This window comes from Symphalangus syndactylus, chromosome 13 (genome assembly GCF_028878055.3).
Source record: "Symphalangus syndactylus isolate Jambi chromosome 13, NHGRI_mSymSyn1-v2.1_pri, whole genome shotgun sequence".
Taxonomy (NCBI): Eukaryota; Metazoa; Chordata; class Mammalia; order Primates; family Hylobatidae; genus Symphalangus; species Symphalangus syndactylus.
The window spans coordinates 46108971-46134754 of record NC_072435.2 but is presented as its reverse complement, the minus strand read 5'-3'; the positions used below and the strand labels follow the sequence as shown (position 1 = coordinate 46134754).

Genomic DNA, 25784 nt, shown 5'->3' with positions numbered 1-25784 from the left:
TCACCAGAATGGTGCAGAGATGTTGATTGAATTAGAGTAAGTTCAGCCTTGTTGGTAGCCTGTCAGTATCCCAGAGGCTGATCGTTCACTACAGCTTACTAAATGTTGTTCCTTAATGCCAGTGAGCACTTTTAGCCAGGTTACCCTTTTCCTTCCATTAATGTGGTCCTTTTGTGGTCTCCTGTTTCTCTTAAGCTATCCCAGATGAGAGGTGATTATTTCTTGCATGAATGAGATTCCCTTTTTTTCCATCTGCCATAGGATCCTCTTATTCTCCCTATTGGAAACATGCAAGAGGCAGGAATGATGACAATATACAAGCATGTTTCCTGCCATGTGGCCACCATAAGCAGCTTGCAACATGTTCCACCTAGAAGTCATTTACTTTCAGGCCAGCAGGGATGTTTTTCTATGGTGTCTCTCTTAAAAACACCTCTGATTAAGTTTAGCACAGTCAGGATAATCTCCATTTTGATAAACATAAAGTCAACACATGGGTAACCTAACTTCATGAGTGATTTCCCACCACATTCACATTTTTACACTTGAGAGTATTACACCGCAGGTGTGCAACAGACTGGGAATCCAGGGTATTATCTTAGAATGTTGCTTACCCACCTGAATAAACTTTTAAAAGTCTTTCTGCTGCTTTTCTTATCTACATAATCAAAGATATCACCTGCAAATAATAATTAATTACTTTCCAGTTTTAATTCATTACAAATATTAACATCTTTTTTTCTGGCTTCTTTATGTACTGTTTTATACAGAACAATAAAAATATACCAATTATTCAATTGTGGTTAAATTTTCATTAAAATAAGTATTAAAAATGATTTTTTGTTTGAAGAGGGCTTTTATTGTTGTAGTCGAGTGTTATTTCTGGAGACAAAATTGCCTGTGCTTTAATAGGCAGATTCTGGGGGAGAATCTGAGACATAAGCCATAAAATTTTACATTAATAAATTCAAGACAAAGCAGAAAGTGTGGATTTGCTTTCAGCATTTTCAAGGTGTTTATTAGTCACCCTGTTAAAATAATTCATTTTGTTCCAATAATTGCTCTTTTCTTCTGAAAATATGTACAAACTCATACTCACACAAACACACTTACTCATTGCATAATTTTCTTACACCTAAAGTTATCTTCAGAGTAATATGTGTATATTTAACTCTATGTAAAACTACAAGTGTATATGTTTGCAGGCAGAGAGACCACATGTTCAAAAAAAACTAAATAACAATTGTTTATTAATAATTTTTCAGGACTAAGAATGTAAGGATTTTATTTCTTTCACTTTTTTTTGAGATAGAGTCTCGCTCTATTCCCCAGTCCGGAGTGCAATGGCATGATCTCAGCTCACTGCAACCTCCACCTAAGGATTCAAGCAATTCTTCTGCCTCAGTCTCCAGGCTTGCACCACCATGCCTGGTTATTTCTGGATTTTTAATAGAGACAGGCTTTCAGCATGTTGGCCAGGCTGGTCTTGAACTCTGACCTCAGGCAATCCACCCGCCTCACTAAATTATACACTAAAAGTGTTAATTACACTCTTTGTAACAGAAAAGATAAATGCTAGAGGTGATGGATACCTTATTTACCCTAATGTAGTTACTACATATTGTATGCCTGAATCAAAATATGCCATATAAGGCATAAATATATACACATACTATATACCCACAAATACTAATAATTAATTTCAATAAGAAAAAAGAATAAAAATTTAACCAGTGGGAAAATATTCTTCAGCTGATTTACAGTTTAAAGCCACTGGCAAAGGGATTACTAGAGATGTTATTCCACTATGAACCAAATAGTATATTTTTACCATCTTTTACCTACACCCTTGAGTAAGGTTAAATAGGTTAAAGTTAGTGGCATAATAATGCTTCATTAAATGCACAATAGTCTTAACATGGTAAAAAAAAATAAAATTAAGTTCACACACAATCTAACAATTTTTAAGTGTACTGCATTTTATTACATGAAAGTACAATTAGCAAAATATACTAATTTAATACTTTTAACTATAATAATTTTTCTCTCACTATAATGTAGAAAAATATTACTCTGAACCCCCACTTTTTTTATCTGTTACTAATAAACTAATTCATTATAACTTTTGAAAAAAAAGTTTTAAGATGTTCTGCGTACATGTTAACGTAGGTTAGGCCATCCAAAAGACAAAGCAAAGTGTCAACATGAAGTTATAGGGTACGATAATACAAATGAGAACATGAACCCCCACCTTATACATTACTTAGTATAAGTTAACTACAAAGAGGCGCTCCACTTACATTTTCATCATCCGTCATAGATTTTAATGTTCTTACTCTTTTATAGAAAAGGTTCTAAGTAATACCCAATTGGTAAACAATCTCTAACATATCTGATGCAGCAACAATTGATCACATGCTTTCACATGTGAACACAATAGAAATAACAGCATAAAGTATAAGGATATGAAAACTATATTACACACTTATTCACTTTTCTCAAAGGTAATAGCTTTCTGTGAAATATGGTGTAAGCACTGATTATAAGTTTTACCACATTCTTCACACTTGTAGGAGTTTTGGCAGTATGAATTATCTAACCTACAATCAGTGTTACAACCATATAAAGGCTTTGTCACATTTTATACATTTCTAGGGTTTCACATTAGTGTAATTTATTTTTATGTATAGGAAATTTGGAGGTGTTACTAAAAGCACTGTCACATCTTTCAGGTTTGTAGATTTCCTCTTCAGCATTATCACCATGTCTCTTAAGAATTGAGAACTTGTAGCCAGGCATGGTGGCTCACGCCTGTAAACCCAGGACTTTGGGAGGCCAAGGCGGGTGGATCACCTGAGGTCAGGAGTTCGAGACCAGACTGGCCAACATTGTGAAACCCCATCTCTACTAAAAATACAAAAATTTAGCCAGACGTGGTGGTGGGCAACTGTAATCCCAGCTACTTGGGAGGCTAAGGCAGGAGAATGGCTTGAACCCAGGAGGCAGAGGTTGCAGTGAGCCAAGATCATGCCATTGTACTCCAGCCTGGGTGACAAGACTGAAATTTCATCTCAAAATAAAAAAGGAATTGAGAACTTCTTATAGGCCATGCCACATTCTTCACACTTGTAGGGTTTCTGTCCAGTATGAATTACATGTAATAAGGGTTGAGAACTTCCTTTAAAAGCTTTGTCACATTTTTTATATTTGTATGAGCTTGTGTTCCATATAAATGCTCATACTTAGTAAGAGTTGAGGGCTGGTTAAAGGCTTTCCCATATTCATCTGGTTTCTCTCCAGTATGAATTATCTTATGCTTATTAAAAGTGGAGGAACATTTAAAATATTTGCCACATTCTTCACTATGTGGGGTTTCTGTGCAATATGAATTCTCTTATGTTTATGAAGGTATGAGGACCAGTTAAAAGCTTTGCCACATTCTTCACATTTGTAAGGTTTCTCTCCAGTATGAATTCTCTTATGTTCAGTTAGAGTTAAGGATGCAGTAAAGGCTTTGCCACACACTTCACATTTGTAGGGTTTCTCTCCAGTATGAGTTCTCCTGTGTTTAGAGAGTAGTGAGGGCCAGGTAAAGGTTTTGCCACATTCATCACATTTGTAGAATTTCTCTCCAGTATGAATTTTTTTGTGTGAAAAAAGTATTGTGGGATGGTTAAAAGCTTTGCCACATTCTTTACATCTGTAGGGTTTCTCTCCAGTATGAAGTATCTTATGTGTAGTAAGGTGTGAGGATATGTGGCAAAGCTTTTCACCTTCTTTACATTTGTAGGGCTTCTCTCCAGTATGAATTCTCTTATGTGTAGTAAGATTAGAAGTGCACTTAAAGTCTTTGCCACATTCTTCACATTTGTAGGGCTTCTCTCCAGTATGAATTCTCTTATGTGCAGTAAGGGTAGAAGTGTACTTAAAGTCTTTGCCACATTCTTCACATTTGTAGGGTTTCCCTCCAGTATGAATTTTCTTATGTGTAGTAACGTATGAGGGGTGCTTAAAGGCTTTTCCGCATTCTTCACATTTGTAGGGTTTCTCTCCAGTATGAACTACCTTATGTACAGTAAGGTGTGAGCACCTTTTGAAGGCTTTGCCACATTCTTCACATCTGTAGGGTTTCTCTACAGTATGAATTTTCTTGTGTGTAGTAAGGTTTGAGGACTGTTTAAACGCTTTGCCACATTCTTCACATCTGTAGGGTTTCTCTCCAGTATGAATTTTCTTATGTGTCACAAGGTTTGAGGGCTGCTTAAAGGCTTTGCCACATTCTTCACATTTGTAGGGTTTCTCTCCAGTATGAATTTTCTTATGTGTAGTAAGGTTTGAAGACCAGTTAAAAGCTTTGCCACATACTATACATTTGAAAGATTTTTTTCCAGTATGTCGTATCTTAGGTCTGTTTGAATTTGAAAATTTCTGAAAGACTGTCTTATATTTATCACATTGAAATATTTTTCTCTGGGTAGTTGTCAAACCGTGATTAAGACCATTATAACCTCTTTTGCACAGCTTATGCTCATCCACACTTTTATAGCCTTTTTTCAACTGTAAATTGTCATGTCCGCATTTTTCATATCTTCTAAGTATCACTTTTTGGAAAGAATCTTTTATGCTTTGCTCTGGCCAAAGGTCTTGGGCAAAATGAGAACACATAACAGAAAGAAACAGTAAAATCACATTACTTCAATTGCTAGACTCAGATAAATATACTTTACAAATCTAACTTATAAAATTATACAAACTACATGAGCAAGATGACATAGCAAAATACCACCAGTTCTAATTTCTTTCTGGACACATAAATGTAACAAAAACATACTGACCAAAATACATGTGTAAAAAAATTTATAAATGAGTTAAGTGTGTAAAGGTCCCCACATGAGCAGAATGAAATAGCCACATAGAAGAAAAAGCTCTGTTATACCCAACACAGCTCTTCCTACTGTCCAGTATAATACTGTGCTTTTATTTATTTATTTATTTATTTATTTTGAGACGGGGTCTTGCTGTGTTGCCCAGGCTGGAGTGCAGTGGCGTGATCTTGCCTCACTGCAAGCTCTGCCTCCTGGGTTCACGCCATTCTCCTGCCTCAAGCCTCCCAAGTAGCTGGGACTACAGGTGCCCGCCACCATGCCCAGCTAATTTTTTTGTACTTTTAGTAGAGACAGGGTTTCACTGTGTTAGCCAGGATGGTCTCAATCTCCTGACCTCATGATCCGCCCGCCTTGGCCTCCCAAAGTGCTGGGATTACAGGCGTCAGCCACTGCGCCCAGCCAATATTGTGCTTTTAAAAGTAAATTGCTGGCTGGATGTGATGACTCACACCTGTAATCCCAGCACTTTGAGAGGCCAAGGTGGGTGGATCATGAGGTCAGGAGTTCAAGGCCTGCTTGGCCAAGATGATGAAACCTGTCTGTACTAAAAATACAAAAAATTAGCCAGGCATGGTAGGAGGCACCTTTAATCCCAGCTACTTGGGAGGCTGATGGAGAATTGTGTAAACCAGGGAGGCCGAGTTTGCAGTGAGCCGACATTGCACCACTGCACTCCAGCCTAGGTGACAGAGCGAGACTCCATCTCACACACAAAAAAGTAAATTGCCAGCCAGGCATGATGGCTCATGCCTTTAATCACCGCACCTTGGGAAGGCAAGGCAGGTGGATCACCTGAAGTCAGGAGTGTGAGACCAGTCTGACCAACATGGTGAACCCCATCTCTACTAAAAATACAGAAAATTAGCCAGGCATGGTAACAGGTACCTGTAATCCTGTCTACCTGGAGGCTGAGGCAGGAGAATTGCTTCAACTGTGGAGGCAGAGATTGTAGTGAGCCAAGATTATGCCACTGCTCTCCAGCCTACATAACAGTGAGACTGTCTCTCTCTCTCTCTCACACACACACACACACACAAATTGCCAACTCCTGGTTTCTTTTTTTAAAAAAAAGAAAAAAATTGGCACATACATCTTTATTTTTGGCTCCTGGGAAATTTTTTAGACACTGGTTAATGTCTCCCATGACATAAAATGCTGAAAGAAATAGTGATATATGTTGGAATGACAGTTTGAGTCTGCTGAGTCTAAAGGTAAATGTTAGAGAAGCAGAGAAACTGCAGTAACCCAAACAGGGAATGGCTGTAGCAAGTGATTACTGATTATTAAGAAGAAATATGAATAAGCCAATTTAACTAAACAATAAACACAACATTTTAGACAAGACACATCCTAAAAACATATTTGAGAAATTCCCAGAATCTCTAGTCAAGACAATTGATTTCAGACTATGCCAGGACAAAGCTATATTATAAAGATTGTAACAGGTAGCTTTTTGTTAATATCTGAATCTCACTCAAAGATTACAATGTATACAAAATATTTGGGCAACATAGCCCCATCAAAAAAACTATAAAATTTTCAAAAGCAGCCATAAAAAATGTATAAAGTAATTTTAAAAATTCAGAATAAATTGAACACACAAGGCTTGGAGGTTCATTCCTGTAATTCTAACATACTGGGAGGCCAAGGTGGGAAAATCACGTGAGGTCAGGAGTTTGAGACCAGCCTGGCCAACATGGTGAAACCCTTTATCCACTAAAAATACAAAAATTAGCTGGGTGTGGTGGCATGTGCCTGAAATCCCAGCTATTTGGGAGACTGACACACGAGAATTGGTGAACCCAGGAGGGGAAGTTTGCAGTGAGTGAAGATTGTACACTGAACTCCAGGCTGGGCAACAGAGCAAGACTGTCTCAAAAGTAAAATGAAATAGGCTGGGCCGGGTGGCTCATGTCTGTAATCCCAGCACTTTCGGAGGCTGAGGTGGGTGGATCATTTGAGGTCAGAAGTTCAAGATCAGCCTGGCCAACATGGTGAAACCCCGTCTCTACTAAAAATACAAAAATAAGCTGGGTGTGGTGGCACACAGCTGTAATCCCAGCTACTGGGAGGCTGCAGCAAAAGACTCACTTGAACCCAGGAGGCAGAGGTTGCAGTGAGCCAAGACAGCACCACTGCACTCCAGCCTGGGCAAGACTATCTCAGAAAATGAATAAGTAAGTAAGTAAATAAATAAAATAAATTGAATAATATTCAGTAAGCGAAATAGGAAAACAGACAACTACTGAAGATCAGAAAAATGAGGATAACAAGAAAAAATATTAAAATACCAAAAAACAAAATTGTGGATATAAAAAATACAAAAATAACTGAAAATTTTCTTAAAAGATAATGTAAACATGAAAAACCTGAACAAGCAAACTAGGATACACACAAAGATATTTATCACAAACACACCTATAAGCAAAATTTCAAAAATCACAGAAGAGAATTTTGGGAGCTGCAAGATAAAAATGCTGTGTCATTTATAAGCATAGTCTCATGAGATAACTTGTTGCAGGCCGAAAGAGTGAGGGTCATGATCAACTCAGTATATCACTGGAGGCTATGTGAGTCAACAGCAAACTGTTCTCATAAATGCAGAATATTGGCAAACACACAAACTGTGTCTGCCATCCAGAAGGAATGTTGAGAGCAGTCACGCCCCAAGCTCAGTGTTTCTTGTGATTAGGTACATCTGAAGCCTGTTAGCAATAATGTGAACCTGTGATCAATTAAGCAGCTGACCAATCATTACCTCCTCCTCCCTGATCTTTCTGCCCAATAAATACGAAAAGCTGTGGAAGCTCCAGGGCTGCCTTTGCTCACTAGAAGCAGGGAGCACTCTTCTTCCCTGGTTCCCAGTTCCCCTTCTTTAAAACAGTTTCTTTGGTCTTAAGTTTTCATTTCTACGTTCATCCCCCTTCTTTCAGTCTTGTAATGAGGGTCTCAAGTAGTAACAGTAACTGTCGTAATCATGGTCTCAAATAGTAACCGTGCCAAACTGTCACAATAACCAGTGAATTTATCAAAAAAAAATTTTGCAGGTCAGAGAAAAACTGTGTGATATTGTTAAAGTTATAATTTAAAAAGCTGTCAAGCGAGAATAATATCATCAGCAAAATTGTACTACCAAATAAAAAGAAGTCCTTCCAAAATAACCAAATCCTGAGAAAGTATATTGGCACTGCATATGCCCTACATATCAAAGATGCTGAAAGAAGTTTCTTCCACTGAAAATAACATAATGCAAGAAAACACATAATCAAATGAAAATACGTAACTTTCCGGAAAAGATATGCACATACAAAAAAAGGTATTTCTTACTTATCATTATAATGGTGCAGAAAAGACTTTTATTCCCTAAAACTTAAAAGTAGGGAAATTATAAACATCTGTTAATGAATATATAACATAAAAATACAATTAGTAAAATCAGTAACAGTTGAAGGCAGATGTAATGATGAAGAATTTTTGCATGCAACTGAAGTTAATTTTTTACATTATAATATATTGTTGGATCTTTTAGAGGTTTTATGTAATCCCCAAGATGCCACTAAGAAAGTATCTGTATATTTCCAGGTGCACTGGCTCATGCCTGTAATCCCAATACTTTGGGAGGCTGAGGTGAGTGGATCACGAGGTCAGGTGTTTGAGACCAGCCTGGCCAACATAGTGAAACCCCGTCTCTACTAAAAATACAAAAAAAAATTAGCCAGGTGTTGCAGCAGGCATCTGTAATACCAGCTACTTAAGAGGCTGAGGCAGGAGAATCTCTTGAACCTGGGAGGCAGAGGTTGCAGTGAGCCGAAGTCACACCAAAGCACTCCAGCCCAGATGAAAGTGCGAGACTCCATTAAAAAAAAAATATATATATATATATATATTTGTATAGATACATAAAGAAAAATAAAAAAATTGAAAGCAAATCAATACAAAAATTAAAAAAAAAAAGACAGAGAACATGGGAGACAAAGATATAAGAGTCAAATAAAACAATTAATAAAGTAACATTGGCCAGGCACAGTCGTTCATACCTGTAATCCCAGCACTTTGGGAAGCCAAGGCAGGCAGATCACCTAAGGTCTGGAGTTCAAGAACAGCCTGGCCAACATGGCATAAACCCGTCTCTATTAAAAATACCAAAAATTAGCTGGGCGTGGTGGTGGGCACCTGCAATCCCAGCAACAGACTGAGGCTGAGACAGAAGAATCCCGTGGACCCAGGAGGCAGAGGTTGCAGTGAGTCAAGATCAAGCCATTGAACTCCAGCCTGGGTGACACAGTGACACTCTGTCTCTAAATAAATAAATAAATAAATAACATTAGTAAGTTTTTCTCCTTCAGAAAACTATTTAAATATATATATAATTATCTTTCCAATCAAGACACATACTTTTTTTTTTTTTGAGATGCAGTTTCACTCTTGTTGCCCAGACTGGAGTGCAGTGGCACAATCTTGGCTCACCATAACCTCTGCCTCCCAGGTTCAAGTGATTCTCCTACCTCAGCCTCCAGAGTAGCTAAGACTACCAGCATGCACCACCACGCCCAGCTAATTTTTTGTATTTTTAATAGAGACGGGGTTTCTCCATGTTGGTCAGGCTGGTCTCAAACTCCCGACCTCAGGTGGCCGCCCACGCTGGCCTCCCAAAGTGCTAGGATTACAGGCATGAGCCACCGCGCCCAACTGAGACATTCTTTTTGTTGAGATGGAGTCTCGCTCTGTCACCCAGGCTGGAGTGCAGTGGCGCGATCTCGGTGCACTGCAAGCTCTGCCTCCCCGGTTCACGCCATTCTCCTGCCTCAGCCTCTCCGAGCAGCTGGGACTACAGGCGCCCACCACCACGCCCGGCTAATTTTTTTGTATTTTTAGTAGAGACGGGGTTTCACCGTGGTCTCGATCTCCTGACCTCGTGATCCGCCCGCCTCGGCCTCCCAAAGTGCTGGGATTACAAGCATGAGCCACCGCGCCTGGCTGATTGTATAGATATATAAAGCAGTTATATTCTTAGAAACAGAAAAGACTGGTGTTTGAAAAATGCCATGGCCAGGCACCAGTAGCACAGTCCTACAAAATACACCACATGGGGCTGCGTGCACTGGTTCACACCTGTAATCTCAGCACTTTGGGAGGCTGAGGCGGGTGGATTACCTGAGGTCAGGAGATCGAGATCAGCCTGACCAATGTGATGAAACCCCGTCTCTACTAAAAATGCAAAAATTAGCTGGGCATGGTTGCACACACATGTAGTCCCAGCTACTCAGGAGGGTGAGGCAGGAGAATCACTTGAACCCGGGAGGTGGAGGTTGCAGTGAGCCAAAATCATGCCATTACACTCCAGCCTGGGTGACAGAGCGAGACTCCATCTCAAAAGAAAAAAAAATAGGCCAGGAGCAGTGGCTCACGCCTGTAAAACCAGCACTTTGGGAGGCCAAGGCAGGCAGATCACCTGAGGTTGGGAGTTCAAGACCAGCCTGACGAACATGGTGAAACCTTGTCTCTACTAAAAATACAAAATTAGCCGGGTGTGGTGGCAGGTGCCTATAATCTCAGCTACTTGAGAGGCTGAGGCAGGAGAATTGCTTGAACCAAGGAGGCAGAGGTTGTGGTGAGCTGAGATCGTGCCATTGCACTCCAGCCTGGGCAACAAGAGGGAAACTCCGTCTCCTTAAAAAAAAAAAAGTACAAAAAAAATACAAAAAATTAGCTGGGAGTGGTGGCAGGCATCTGTAATCCCAGCTACTTGGGAGGTTGAAGCAAGAGAATTGCTTGAACCCGGGAGGCGCAAATGGTATATAAAACCTCTAAAGTTCTTTTATAGACTATAAAACATAATATGGAAATCTTTATAAATCTGTTCATCGATATACCATATATAATAATTTTAATATCAATAACAAACTGGAAAATATACAGGCATACTTTTTTATTCAATGGAATTTTTAGGAGATTAAAATTGTTTTAAGATGTGTGTAATCTCCAGTTTCCAAGATGTTTACAAAGATAATATTTATAGAAAGTATGCAAAAGAAAATATTATCAAAGCATGCCAGTAAAAAATTAAATGAAAATTAAGACAGTAGAACAGGAAATGAGAAAAATATAACTACTAGAAACACATAAAACAATAATATAACTAGCAATAACAACTTCATTTCTTTAAGAAATCATTTAAAATATAAATTAATTAAAAAACTTAATAAAATGAAATGTAATCTTAAAACTTTGGAAGGCCAAGGTGGGCTGATCATTTGATCCCAGGAGTTCAAGACCAGTCTGGACAACATGGCAAAACTCTGCCTCTAAAAAAAAATACAAAAAAGCTAGCCGGGTGTGATGGCACATACTTGTAACCCAGCTACTTGAGAGGCTGAAATGAGATGATCATCTGAGCTTGGGAGGTTCGGGCAGCAGTGAGCTGTGCAAATCAACCTGGTTGACAGAGCAAGACCCTATCTCAAAAATAAATGAGGCCGGGTGCGGTGGCTCACGCCTGTGATCCCAGAACTTTGGGAGGCCAAGGTGGGTGGATCACCTGAGGTCAGGAGTTCAAGACAAGTTTGGCCATCATGATGAAACTCTGTTTCTACTAAAAATACAAAAATTTAGCTGGGTGTGGTGGTAGGTGCCTGTTATTTCAGCTATTCAGGAGGCTGAGGCAGGAGAATTGCTTGAACCAGGGAGGCAGCGGTTGCAGTGAGCTGAGATCGTGCCATTGCACTTCAGCCTGGGCAACAAGAGTGAAACTCCGTCACAAAAAGAAAATAAATAAATAAATAAATAAATAAACAAACAAATAAATATGTAAATTAATAAAATTATATTTAAAAAGAAATAAAATGCCTGAGTGGTTTTTTAAAAAGCATACAGTATGCTGCCTACAAGAGACTCATTTTAGCATTGACTCAAATAGGCTGAAAGTAACAGAATGAAAAAAACGTATATTTCATAAAAATAGTAACCACAATTGAGTGACGTTGTCATAATTATATTAGACATAATATGCCTTAAGTCAAGCACTACCATGAGACAAAGATTGATATCTTATGGTAAAGTGAGTTGACTTAGCAGGAATCTATAATTATAATATTTATCTATCTATATGTATATGTGTGTATAACATCAGGGTTCAAAATATATAAAGCAAATATTGACAAAAGTGAAGCAAGACATACATAGCAACATAATGATTGTTGACATCAAGACTCCATTTGCAATAATAGAAAATTCAGAGAAAAAATAAGAAAGAGAAAACAGACAACATTATCGACTATATTAATTATTTTGCATACAGAGGAATACTTGAGAGTGCATAATTTATAAAGAAAAAAGTTTTATTTGGCTCACAGTCTGGCAGACTGTATAAGAAGTGTGTGCCAGCATCTGCTTCTGGTGAAGGTCTCAGGAAACTTACAATCTTGGTAGAAGGTAAAGAGTAACTGGACATATTATACAGTAAGAGAGCAAGTGTGAGGTAAAGGAGCCAGGTTCTTTTAATGAACCAGCTCTATCTGAATTCAGAGTGTAAACTTTTTGGTTACCAAGAGGATGTACCAAGACATTCATGAAAAATTTACCCTCATTATCCGAATGTGTCCCACCAGGTCCCAAATCCAACATTGAGGATTTATATTGCAGCATGAGGTTTGGACAACATGGACATCCAAACCATATTATAGACCAACTATGCTTCACAGACACATACAAAACATTCCAATCAAAACCAAATTAATATACAATATTCTTAATGTCATCTAGTGTATTCTGTTAGGACACATAGCAAGTTTTATTAAATTTAAAAATACTGACTAGGTGCAGTGGCTCTTGCCTATAATCCTAATACTTTGGGAGACCAAAGAAAGAGGATCCCTTGGGGACGAAAGTTTGGGACCAGCCTGGGCAACACAGTGAGATCCTAACACTACAAACAAGCACACAATTAGCCAGACATGGCAGTGCATGTCTGTAGTCCAAGCTACTCAGGAAACAGGTGAAAGGATCACTTGAGCCCAGGAGGCAGAGGCTACAGTGAGCCAAAATTATGCTACAGCACTCCAGCCTGGGTGATGGTAAGATCTTGTCTCCAAACAACAACAAATCAATTTAAAAAGACTAAAATTATACACTGTGTGTTTTCTAACAAAAACTGAATAAAACTAGGAATTAAAGGCAAAAGTCAAACTGGCAAATTAAAAAATATGTGAATATAAAATACACTCTTCAACATATTCTTGCTCAGGGGTCAAAAAATTTCATTTTTCAAAGATGTCAATACAACCAACAGTTAAAAACTACAGTGTCAACACTAATAAAATAAAGTTGCATTATTTCCTTGAATGATATAAAAACATATTTTAAATAAAATACTTAGACATAAAAAACTAACAAATTGTTTAGGAAAAATACAAGAAAAAGACATGACACTGGTCTTGGCATTATTTTCTTAGATATGACATTAAATGCATAAGCAACAAATAAAAGTTTAACTACAATAGACTTCAAAATTTCTGCACATCAAAAAAAAATCCAAGGGGGTGGGGGTAAGGATAGCATTTGGAGATATACCTAATGTTAAATGACAAGTTACTACGTGCAGCACACCAACATGGCACATGTATACATAAGTAACTAACCTGCACGTTGTGCACATGTACCCTAAAACTTAAAGTATAATAAAAAAAAAAAATTCAAGAGTGACAACGTCCCTCAGAAAATGGGTGAAAACATTTGTATATTACATGTTAAAGGAGTTAATATTCAAAATATATAAACAATTCTTTAAACAGTGAAGTTGAATAACTTGATTTAGAAATGGACAAAGTTTTCATCAAAAAAACACAAATGGGAAAATGCATTTGAAAGGACACACAAAATTACTAATTTGCAGAGAAAGAAAAAAAACATAATGACAAACAAAATCACCTAATGCCCATTATAATGGCCACTACAAATTTTTTTAAAAACAAGAAATCTAGGTCGGGCGTGGTGGCTCATGCCTGTAATCCCAGCACTTTGGGAGGCCAAGGCGGGCGGATCACGAGGTCAGGAGATCGAGACCATCCTGGCTAACACGGTGAAACCCCGTCTCTACTAAAAATACAAAAAATTAGCCGGGCATGTTGGCGGGCGCCTGTAGTCGCAGCTACTCGGGAGGCTGGGCAGGAGAATGGCGTGAACCCGGGAGGCGGACCTTGCAGTGAGCCGAGATCGCGCCACTGCACTCCAACCTGGGAAACAGAGCAAGACTCCGTCTCCAAAAAAAAAAAGAAAAAGAAAAAAGAAATCTGTTGATGATGTAATAAAAACGAATCCCCCGTTGATTACTGGTGGAAAACAAAGATGCAGCCATTATTTTAAAATGTTAGAAATGTTCCTCATTTATAAATCTACATCCAAAATATGTAACACAGGCCAGGCGCAGTGGCTCAAGCCTGTAATCATAGCACACTGGGAGGGAGAAGTGGGCAGATCACCTGAGGTCAGAAGTTCAAAACCAGTCTGGCCAATGTGGTGAAACACCATGTCTACTAAACATACAAAAATTAGCTGGGTGATATTGCATGCGCCTGTAATCCCAGCTACGTGGGAGGCTGAGGTAGAAGAACCGCTTGAACCCAGGAGGCAGAGGTTGCAGTGGGTCGAGATCGCACTATTACACTCCAGCCTGGGTGACAGAGTGGGACTAGATCTCAGAAAAAAATAAAAATAAAAATAACAAACAACAAAAGAAACAAAATATGCAACACAGGACCTGGAAGACATATTTGAAAATCCATGTTTATTATACCAGTATTTACAAAAGTCAAAAGACTGAAGCAACCCAGGTATCTCTTGATTTATAAACGTATCAAAAAATGTAACATATACATACAATGGAATAATATTCCACCTTAAAAATAACAGTCTTGTCACATTTTAAGATGAACATTGAGAATATTATGTCACCTGAATTAAGTAACTAAATTATGGATACTGTATGATTCCACTTATATGAGGTATCTTTAGTAGTTAAAATCTTAGAAAGTGGAAAGTTTGTCTTGTCAAGGGCTGGACAGAGGGTAAAATGAGCAGTTGTTTCTTAATGGGTACTGAGTTTTAGTTTTACAAGATGTAAAGTTTCTAGAAGTCTTTTGCAAAACAATGTGAATATACTTAACATGTATAAAACGAACAGCTTTTTTTTTTGAGACAGGGTCTCTGTCACCCAAGCTGGAGTGTACTGGCACAATTTTGACTCCCCCTCAATCTCCTAAGTAGCTGTGACCACAGGTGCACACCACCATGCCTGGCTATTATTAATTTTTTTTTTATAGAGAGAGGTCTCCATATGTTTCCCAGGCTGGTCTCAAACTTTTGGGCTCCAGGGATCCTCCTGCCTTGGCCTCGCAAAATCCTGGGATTACAGATGAGAGCCACAACCATGCCTGGCCCTGAAATGTACACTTCAATAGATTAAAGATGATAAAATTTATGTTATGTGTTTTTAAAACAATCTTTTAAAGAAAAACTGAAAAAAATACAGAATTATAAATCTTTTTGAAAATTATCTTCAAATCACAAAAGTATTTCTCTCACAAAAGGAAATATATATTCATCATTAAACATGTGGTAAAACTATCTCCATGACTACTCACTTAGACAAGATAAAACTACCATCAAATATCAACTAAGAATATCAGCTGAGGCTGGGCACAGTGGCTCATGCCTGTAGTCCCAGGGATTACAGGGAAGCTGAGGCATGAGAATTGCTTGGACATATATATATATATATAGTGCAGAATAGGGTTAGGCCTTCTGATATGCAAAATAAATATTAGGAAATAAACTATGTTATTATTTAGATATAGGCTGAAGAAAATAGATGAAAATCTTATAATTCCTTTTTGCCCGCAGCAAACTTAAATTTCTAAGTAACTATTTTGCTAAATATGGAGTGCCTACTAATTATCGAATTTACTTCAGGCATACATGCAAATTCTAGTATATTGTCCTAAATATCTGAATCTAAAATTTGAAATAGAAAACAGACAAATTTGAAATAGAAAATAGAAAGCAAAAATGTATAGAGAGAGTGATATCGGTAAGATGAAAAGACTAAAAGTGCCCTATTTTCATACCCCCTTACAGCAACAAAATGCCAGCCACCCCTGACAAAAATGCCTTTATTAGAAATCTAGGCATTATGGCTCACACCTGTAATGACTGCTGCATGGTACATTAAGGGTCGAGAACTGCTTCAGGTCAGGATCTTGAGACCAGCCTGTGTTATGTAGCAAGATGCCATCACCAAAATAAGTGCCTCTAAGAGATATCTGAGATCCAAGGAGGGAGTTGTGAAACGCTGTTAAAGCTTGAGATTGAGAAGTGTTCTATTCAAAAGGCAGGCCTTCATTCAGATGGGAAACTATAGGACCCCTTTTCTTGTCTACAGACCAGATAAGGTTCATCCAATCTGGTCCCACTGAGAATTCTGAACTTACTTTGTAACTATCCTAAACTCCTCCCAGCCACAGTCTGGGAGAGGTCATGCCATTCCAGAGACTTGGAGGAAGGCACCCATTTACAGCCATGCAGGCAGAACTGCAGATCTTGGCCTTTACTGGGGTCCCCAAAGCGGTTCAATGACTCAGTTTCAGTTACCTGAGCCACAGTTTGTGGTCAGCTTTGCCTAACAGAAATGGACACAGTTATCTGAGGAAATGCTCTCTGGTACTCACTGAAAGCCATATTCATCTACATCCTGATACAAGGCCCACCATATGCAGACCCGACTGCAAAAACAGGCCCTAGTGTCTGCCCTATGGAGCAAAGTCTAAAGGATATTCAGTCTGTCCAAAAATAAAATGAGAATTACAACAACCCAAGCCCCTGTAACAAGCCAACTAAGGGTGGACACTAGTGCAGACCCAGCAGCCTTGTGAACAAGCTATAACCCCTCTTCACTACAAACTCAGAGGGCATCTCATCACCCTAAGGGACCAATAAAAGATCTTTACCTTTTGAAATCAGTTTATGAAAACTTGAAGAGGTGTTTGCTTCATCAAATTCAGACACCAATACAAAACTATATTAACCACTCACTGCAACCTCCGCCTCCCAGGTTCAAGCAATTCTCCTGTCTCAGTCTCCCAAACAACTGGGATTTCAGGCGCATGTCACCACACCGGGCTGATTTTTGTATGTTTACTAGAGATGGGGTTTCATCATATTGGTCAGGCTTGTCTTGAATTTCTGACCTCAGGTGATCCACCCACCTCGGTCTCTCAAAGTGCTGGGATTACAGGTGTGAGCCATGGAGCCTGGCCAATGTATCTATTTTGATGTAGCACAGGAAGTATGTCACAGAAGAATTAGTCAAAGAAATAAAAAAATCTATTGAAATTGAAAAAAAATAAGTAAAAAGTTGCTGTTTGAAGATCATACAATCGTATATTTAAAAAACTGTAAAAAGTATATTAAACCCTACGTAAACTAATAAATACACTCAGTAAATTAGCAAAATATAAAATTAACATACAAGTACATGTAGGGTTTCATACGCTTTTTTTTTTTTTTTTTTTTGAGAAGGAGTCTCACTCTTCTTGCCCAGCCTGGAGTGCAGTGGTGCAATCTCGGCTAACTGCAACCTCTGCCTTCCAGGTTCAAGCAATGCTCCTGCCTCAGCCTCCCAAGTAAATGGGATTACAGGCATGCATCACCACACTCAGCTCATTTTTGTATTTTTAGTAGAGACAGGGTTTCTCTACATTGGTTAGGCTGGTCTCGAACTCCCGACATCAGGTCATCCACCTGTAATCCCAAAGTGCTGGGATTACAGGTGTGAGCGCGCCCAGCTATAGTATCAGATACGTCGTCTTATACACTTAGAAGTATTATACACTTAAAACAACGTATCTGATAAAATAGAGGAAAAAAATCTCATTTACTATAACATTAAATAATAAATTTCTGAGAAAAAAATTAACCAAGAAGGTAAAAAATCTTTATAATAAAAAAACAACTAAAAAATTAGAGAAGATCCAAGTTTTAAAATATTTTATGTCTATGGATTGAAAGAATATTAATAAAGTGCCATATTATCCAAAGTGATTTATAGATTCAATAAACTTCCTATCAAAATTGCAGTGGTATTTTTTTCACAGTAATGCAAAATACAATTCTAAAATTTATATGAAACTACAACAAACTTTGAATAGCCAAAGCAATCTTGAGGAAAAGAACAAAGCAGAAGAATATCATACTTATAATTTCTTTCTTTTTTCTCTGAGACAAAGTCTCACTCTTATCCCCCAGGCTGGAGTGTGATGGTGTGATCTCAGCTTACTGCAACCTCCACCTCCTAGGTTCAAGCGATTCTCCTGCCTCGGCCCCTTGAGTAGCTGGCATTACAGGCACCTGCCACCATGCACAGTTAATTTTTGTATTTTTAGTAGAGACGGGGTTTCACAATGTTGGTAAGACTGGTCTCGAACTCCTGACCTCGGGTGATCTGCCCGCCGCGGCTCCCAAAGTGCTGGGATTACAGACATGAGCCACTGCGCCCAGGCCATATTTATAATTTCAAACTACATTTCAAGACTTTATGGTAATAAAAACAGAATAAACTGTGCAGGAAAACGAACAAAAAAATGCAACAGAAACTACTACTCTCACACCTTTCAGAGCTGATGCAAAAAGAGAAATTAAAAAATAGTTTTCGTTTCTCAAAATCATGCAGATACTTGTGTGTCCTCAAAATAATATTGGTCAGGCTGGTCTCGAACTTCTGACCTCAGGGTGATCCACCTGCCTCAGCCTCCCAAAGTTCTGGAAGTACAGGCATGAGCTACCGGGCCCAGCCTGTGCAGTCTCTTTTATGTCATGAACAGGACTTTGGCTGTCACTGTGAACTTGAAGAAAGAAAAGTAGAATCCTTAGAGAAGTTAAAAGCATAAGACAGAAGATGCTCCTTTGTGGAAGCAAAATTTAATTTAAAAAACAAACAAAAAAAAACAGCTGTCCAGGAACTATTTCCTTTGGAAAACAGCTTCTCAAATCACATTTTAAGGACTGGCTTTCTCTTTGACCTTGGGACGTCTTACCTGTATCATCTGTTGTATTCATTTTCACTCACACCTACCTGGGGGTTTGGCAATCATCTCATGTCTCCTCATAGTCAAAGGTTTTTTTCCGTACTCCAGAGAGGTGATCAGGTCTGGCTTGGAGACAACAATACCTGTTTTATTAAAAATAAGTAACATGAATCTTGCTCATATACTCCAATTACAAGCTAGTAATGTGCTCAGCAGAGGATGTAATAAAATATTCTAGTAAACTAATACCAAAATACTAAGTTATAACAGAAGTTTCTAAATATTTAGAAAATACTTCCACTTTTTAGGTTTCTTAATTTTATTACCTGGTACCACTGAATCAAAAATTGGTGGAAGCAATGAGATTTTCAGGTGGGGGCAACAATATTTTATGCCACTAACTTCTGGAATTACCATTAATTTAGAGTGAAAAATACAGCTCAACTCAGGAACGTGGAAAGTTTGGATTCAGAAGAAACATCTTGAATAAATTGTTTTCTAAATAAACAAACTCTGAAGATTTTCTGGAAAAAGGGCATCTGAAACTCTTTTATGCAATAATAAATTACTAAAAAACATTCTACAAAAAAGAGAAATAAAATCTTTAGGGTATATTACGAATTATGTATTAAAGTTATCCTCACCAAGGAAGATCAGGTGTCTGTAGTTCTCTAACATCACATCCCTATATAAATTCCGCTGTGCAGTGTCCAGGCAATGCCACTCCTCCAGAGAGAATTCTATGGCCACATCTCTAAATTGCAAAGGTTCCTGAAAAACACACACACACACACACACACACACACACATTTTAACTAAAGGGCCATGAGCAGAATTTTTAATTTGATTAAAGGTGAAATGAGAGTAAAGAGAACTGGTTTTGACTTATAAGACTGACTAAAATTATCCAATAAAATAATTTTTAACACAGAAATATTCTCTAATGTATTCTCTAACTCTGAGAAAAAAGAGCAGCACAAGATCCACAACATCACTTCATATATATTTTTCTAGATAATAAAGTATAAAATTAAGGCCATGAACACAAACATGTACATTTTTGAGTGCTATATTTACATCATACAAAATGAGTTGTGAATATTTTTTAGATGGAAAAGACATCTTGAGTTAAAAGGTGTCTCTCAAATTTTAGTATACACAATAAGCTGAAGACTTTATTATGCAGGCTTTTTTTCTCTCTGGAAGATCTGGAATAACGTCTGATTTTTTGAATTTCTAATAAGCTCATCAATAATGCCCATGTTTTTGGCCCAAGAACGATATTTTGTCAAACATCCAGTAACTGTTTTTCCCAGTTTTTCTGGCCTGTAAATGAAGATAAGAGCCTTCATTTTCTGAAGAAAAATATGTAGTAAAAAAATAAGGAAAAAGGACAGCTGCCAGATTAAAGGTGATGGTTTATGCACATCAGCTGCATAAAGTCACTTAATAATGAAGACAAAAATAATTAAGTGTATAGTGAAAAAATATCTGTCAGAGAACTATTTATCCAAGTGAATCGTTAATTATTAACTGCACCAGGCGAAATTTTTATGATGTACTAATACACACAGAAGAACACAGCATCACTGTTGAAATATTCCTCCCAAAGAAAGTAAAATCTGAATTAAACCGTAAAGAAACATGTTTTATGCAAACGTCAAAATACATATAACTTTTATGTTCTGTAATTTATAGTAATAGGCTTCATTTAGCATCCTAGAGGGCAGGTATCTCCGAATAATTTTTTTTTTTTAGAACTTTCTGGATAATAAATGCCATCCCATTTAAATAAGCATTTCCCTAATCCTGTTCTGCAATAGAGCTAATGGAACACATAGATGGAGCCTCAACATTATATGTTTTCCATCTTTACTAAGGACCACGGTTTTCTCCAATAGAAATCTTGAGTATCCACATCTTTCAATGTTCAACAGCCATAAAGGGAACATTTTTAATATTGCAGATCATAAATTCTTGCTGAGAATTCTGCATGGCATATAAGAAGCTATGACATAGCGAATGTAGAGAAGGCTCTAAGGTATAGGAAGGAAATATTTATCAGAGACCCTTGACTTCATAAGAATTTTAAGAAGTACTTAAACCGGCCAGGCACGCTGGCTCATGCCTGTAATCCCAGCACTTTGGGAGGCTGAGGCGGGCAGATCACCTGAGGCTGGGAGTTCGAGAACACCCTGACCAACATGGAGAAACCCTGTCTCTACTAAAAATACAAAATTAGCCGGGTGCGGTGGCACATGCCTGTAATCCCAGCTACTCGGGATGCTGAGGCAGGAGAATTGCTTGAACCCGGGAGGCGGAGTTTGCAGTGAGCTGGAGATCAGGCCATTGCACTCCAGCCTGGGCAAAAAAACAAACAAACAAACAAAAAAACCCAAGTACTTAAACCAAACTCATTAGAAAGAAAAAACAGAGGTAGAGAAGTAAATGTTTTTGAGTACTAAGTGCATAGCATTCAAGGAGGCACAGTGGACACAGCTCTTGATCTGAGACAGAAAAGCCACTTTTTTTCTTTCTCCTGCTTCTATGGAATTCCTTCTCAGATGAGATTCTCTGGACAAATTACATCTGCATCTGGAGAATATGCCCTTAAAGGTGTCAGCACCACATGTTTACCTGCTAGCATGACATCAACTGGCAGAAAAAAAAAGTCCAACCATTTCTGTCCTTTAAAACAGAAGTGATTGGGGAACAATGATCTGCTCCACGCAGATAAAAATATAAATTTCTCCTTTCCTGTCCTCAGGTGCCCTCGCCTGCCACAGACACCAGCAATTTCTGCTACAGTAATGGAAATATGCACCACACTGACCTGTTCCTACCAAACTCAAACAGAACAGGTCCTGTAACCACCCTTTAGTGAAAAGGTGGAACTTAACTCTCATGAATGTATTTTGAAGCCCTCATACTTGATTTTGGCCTCACCTTAGAGTCACATGAGGCCCTTCATTAAAACAACATGGATGCTTCCACCCACAACAATAAACAGAAGCTGTGGGGAGGGCACAAGACATTTCTGCAAAGTGGCCATGTGATCCTCATGAGAAGCCTGGGCTGATAACCACTAAGCTAAGCATTGCCTCTCAAGCTTTAACCAGCTTACAAATCACTTGGTAGTTTTGGCCCCACTTTATATAACGTGATTCTGGAGGTTTGAAAAGGGTCCGTGAATGGGTGTCTTAAACAAGTCCCCTGTCAATGCTGAAGTTGCTCTCCTTGGCTCATTGCCTCCTGGGTAGAATTACACCTTCACAATAATTGGAATGGGAGCAGTGTTTCAGCTCGTTTCTACTTATAATGGTGACAAGGAAAAAATACTGCTGAATTTCCAGCATGAGTCCAGACAGAGATAGCTCCTAAAGTTCTCACTGTGACAGCCCACCCCATTCAGACACCACGGGATACTAATAGCACTTCTGAAACAGACACCCAAAGCACTGGAGAGAAAAACAGATCTCCATCTGAGCAAGATTATGTTGAGAGAAAAAAGTTCAAAAGATCTTAAGAAAAAGCTCAGATTAGATATAAGATAGATCAAGTCAGTCAAAAACTATTCCCCTAAAAGCAATTTCTCTCTAGACACTCAAAGTGCACAGCTACTCTCAGTATGAGAAACATGAGCATTATTTAAAAAGATGGCAGATTTTCAGAGGAATTTAATAAAGTGTTATTTCCATCTCTGCTGCTCTCTCATCTCCTAGCCATTGAATGGAGTTCTATATTGAAATACATCTGACAACTTCCAACAACACTTTTTGATGAAGAAATAGAATCTGACTGTGTTCATATAGTGGAATATATTAGAACTTGTAACATAGTGAATAGAATAGCTATTATGGTTTTTGGGTGGCCACATCACCTGTCTTTATTTTTCCTGTAATAGCAGCATTCCAATTCAGTGAAACAAAAGATACTAAAATTGTGTTTACTCATGATTTCCCCATTGAATAAAGTAATAAACATGTCAAACTAATATCTACTGTAACAATTTGGTAGTAAATTTTCTTTGTATATTACATATAAATATCTAACTATGAATATTTTTAATAAACTAGTCATAATATATGCAGCTTTTTTTTTTTTTTTTTTGAGACAGAGTCTCACTCTGTCACCCAGGCTGGAGTGAAATGGTGTGATCTCGGCTCACTGCAACCTCCACCTCCTGGATACAAGTGATTCTCCTGCCTCAGCCTCCCGAATAGCTGGGATTACAGGCATGTGCCACCACATCTGGCTAATTTTTCATTTTTAGTACAGATTAAGTTTTACCAAGTAGGCCAGGCTGGTCCCGAACTCCTGACCTTAGGTGATCCACCTGCCTCAGCCTCCCAAATTGCTGAAATTACAGGTGTGAGTGACCGCGCCTGGCTATGTATGTAGTATTTTTAAAAACTGACACTATCCTTCAGTTAAAACACTTTATATTTCAAAAATATAAATAACAATATTAAAATAACCATTTAAGTGATTCATTCAAAGTAAAAATTGTGGCTCTATATTCATACTATTGTAGAAAATAATGTTTTTGGCTCACAAAGGTAATCCCAGCACTTTGGGAGGCTGAGGCACGTGGATCACCTGAAATCAGGAGTTTGAGACCAGCCTGACCAACATGGCAAAATCCCATCTCTACTAAAAATACAAAAAATTAGCCGGGCATAGTGGTGCATGCCTGTAATCCCAGCTACTCGGGAGCCTGAGGCAGGAGAATCGCTTGAACTCAGGAGGCAGTGGTTGCAGTGAGCCAAGATCATCACACCACTGCACTCCAGCCTGGGCAACAGTGAGACTCCGTCTCAAAAAACAGAAAAGTATTATTTAATTTATATGAATGCAAGTTGTCTACAAACATTACACATAACTATGCTAATTGTTCTGAATAAATAGAAAGCAAGGTACAACTACAGACTCCACTATTCAGCTTATGCACTGATCTGTGCTTGCTTTTACCATATAAGTACTTCAGTCTGTAATGTTGGATCATTACATTGGATAATCAGGTTGCTGTCAAAGAAACTTAGTATCTTTTAGTCTTTATCATTGCGTATTATTAAATTTAATCCTATCTTTTTGCTAAACTTCTGTGTGCTCTTAAAATGAGCTTTCATCTGAACAAATCTGTGTCTAATTTAAAGGAATAAAAATGAAAAAAATAAACTTTTCAGAAGCCAAAACAAAGCAATAAATCTGAAGTACTACATAAAGATAATCTGGACCCCAAAAAATGACAAAAGATTTATTTAGCTGTTAATATGATTTTCATATACTTCAAAAAGGTAGAGAAAAAACATCTACATATAATCTAAATCCCCTTAGAAAAGAGGGATTAGCAAAATTTTTTTTGAAACTTTTTATTTATTTATTACACTTTAAGTTCTGGGGTACATGTGCAGAACTTGCAGTTTTGTTACATAGGTATACACGTGCCACGGTGGTTTGCTGCACCCACCAATCCATCATCTACACTAGGTATTTCTCCTAATGCTGTCCCTCCCTTAGCCCCCCAACCCCCTTTTTGGGAACATTTAGAGTTTTTGAACTCTTGGATATCAGAATTTTACACACTGTATGCACTTGAAAGAATGTTTATGGGGGAAAAAGCAGAAGAGAGAAAGATGTTATAAAAAATTTATGAGTGCACAAGACCAATGCAACAAAATAGAGAACCCAGAAATACTGCCACCCTCCTACCATCATCAGATTATTGACAAAGCTGACAAGAGAAATGTGGGAAGAATTCTCTATTTAATAAATGGTGCTGGAATAACTAGCTAGCACTATGTAGAAGACTAAAACTGGACCCCTTCATTATGCCATATACAAAAATCAACTCAAGATAAATTAAAGACTTAAATATAAAACTTAAAATTATAAGAAACTCTGCAAGATAACCTGGAAATACCATTCTAGACATAGAAACTGGCAAAACCTTCATGATGAAGCTACAAAAAGCAAATGTAACAAAAGCAAAAATTGACAGATGGGACCTATTTAAACTAAAGAGCTTCTTCATAGCAAAGAAAACTATCAAGAGAGTAAATAGACAACTTACAGAATAAAAGAAAATTTTTACAAACTTTGCCTCTGATAAAGGTCTAATATCCAGAATGTATTAAGAACTTAAATAAGTTTACAAGAAAAAACCAAACAACCTCATTAAAAGGTAGGCAAAAAAACATGAACAGATGCTTTTCAAAAGAAGACATACATGTAGCTAACAAGTATATTAAAAATGCTCATCACTAATCAATAGAGAAATTAAAAGAGAGACCACAATGAGATACCACATCACACCAGTCAGAATGGCTATTTTTAAAAAGTCAAAAAATAACAGATGCTGGCAAGGTTGCAGAGAAAAGGAAATGCTTATACTCTGATGGTAGGAGTGTAAATTAGTTCAACAACTGTAAAAAGCAGTGTGGCAATTCCTCACAGAACTAAAAACAGAATTATCATTTGATCCAGGAATCTCAGAATTGGGTATATACCCAAAGAAATATAAATTATTATATTATAAAGACACATCCACATGCATGTCCATTGCAGCACTATTCACAATAGCAAAGACATGGACAGGCACTAAATGCCTATCAATGGTAGACTGGATAAAGAAAATATGGTATGGTCAGACGCGGTGGCTTATGCCTGTAATCCCAGCACTTTGGGAGGCCAAGGCAGGTGGATTGCCTGAGCTTTGAAGTTTCAGACCAGCCTAGGCAACATGGCAAAATCCCGTCTTCATGGAAAATACAAAAAGAAAAATTGGCCAAGCATGGTAATGTACGCGTGTAGTCCCAGCTAC

At 37.9% G+C, this 25784-nt stretch overlaps 1 protein-coding gene across 1 annotated transcript in view; it reads right to left on the bottom strand.

Annotated features, from left to right (window-relative positions):
* Positions 1-991: 991 nt before the first annotated feature.
* Positions 992-25784, bottom strand: part of LOC129459403 (zinc finger protein 737-like) — a 31541-nt gene continuing 6748 nt past the window's right edge. The window contains 4 exon segments of the mRNA XM_055236129.2: positions 992-3366; positions 3369-4672; positions 19014-19104; positions 19606-19732. Coding sequence (XP_055092104.1) covers positions 3152-3366; positions 3369-4672; positions 19014-19104; positions 19606-19732 — 1737 coding nt within the window. The 3' untranslated portion in view covers positions 992-3151.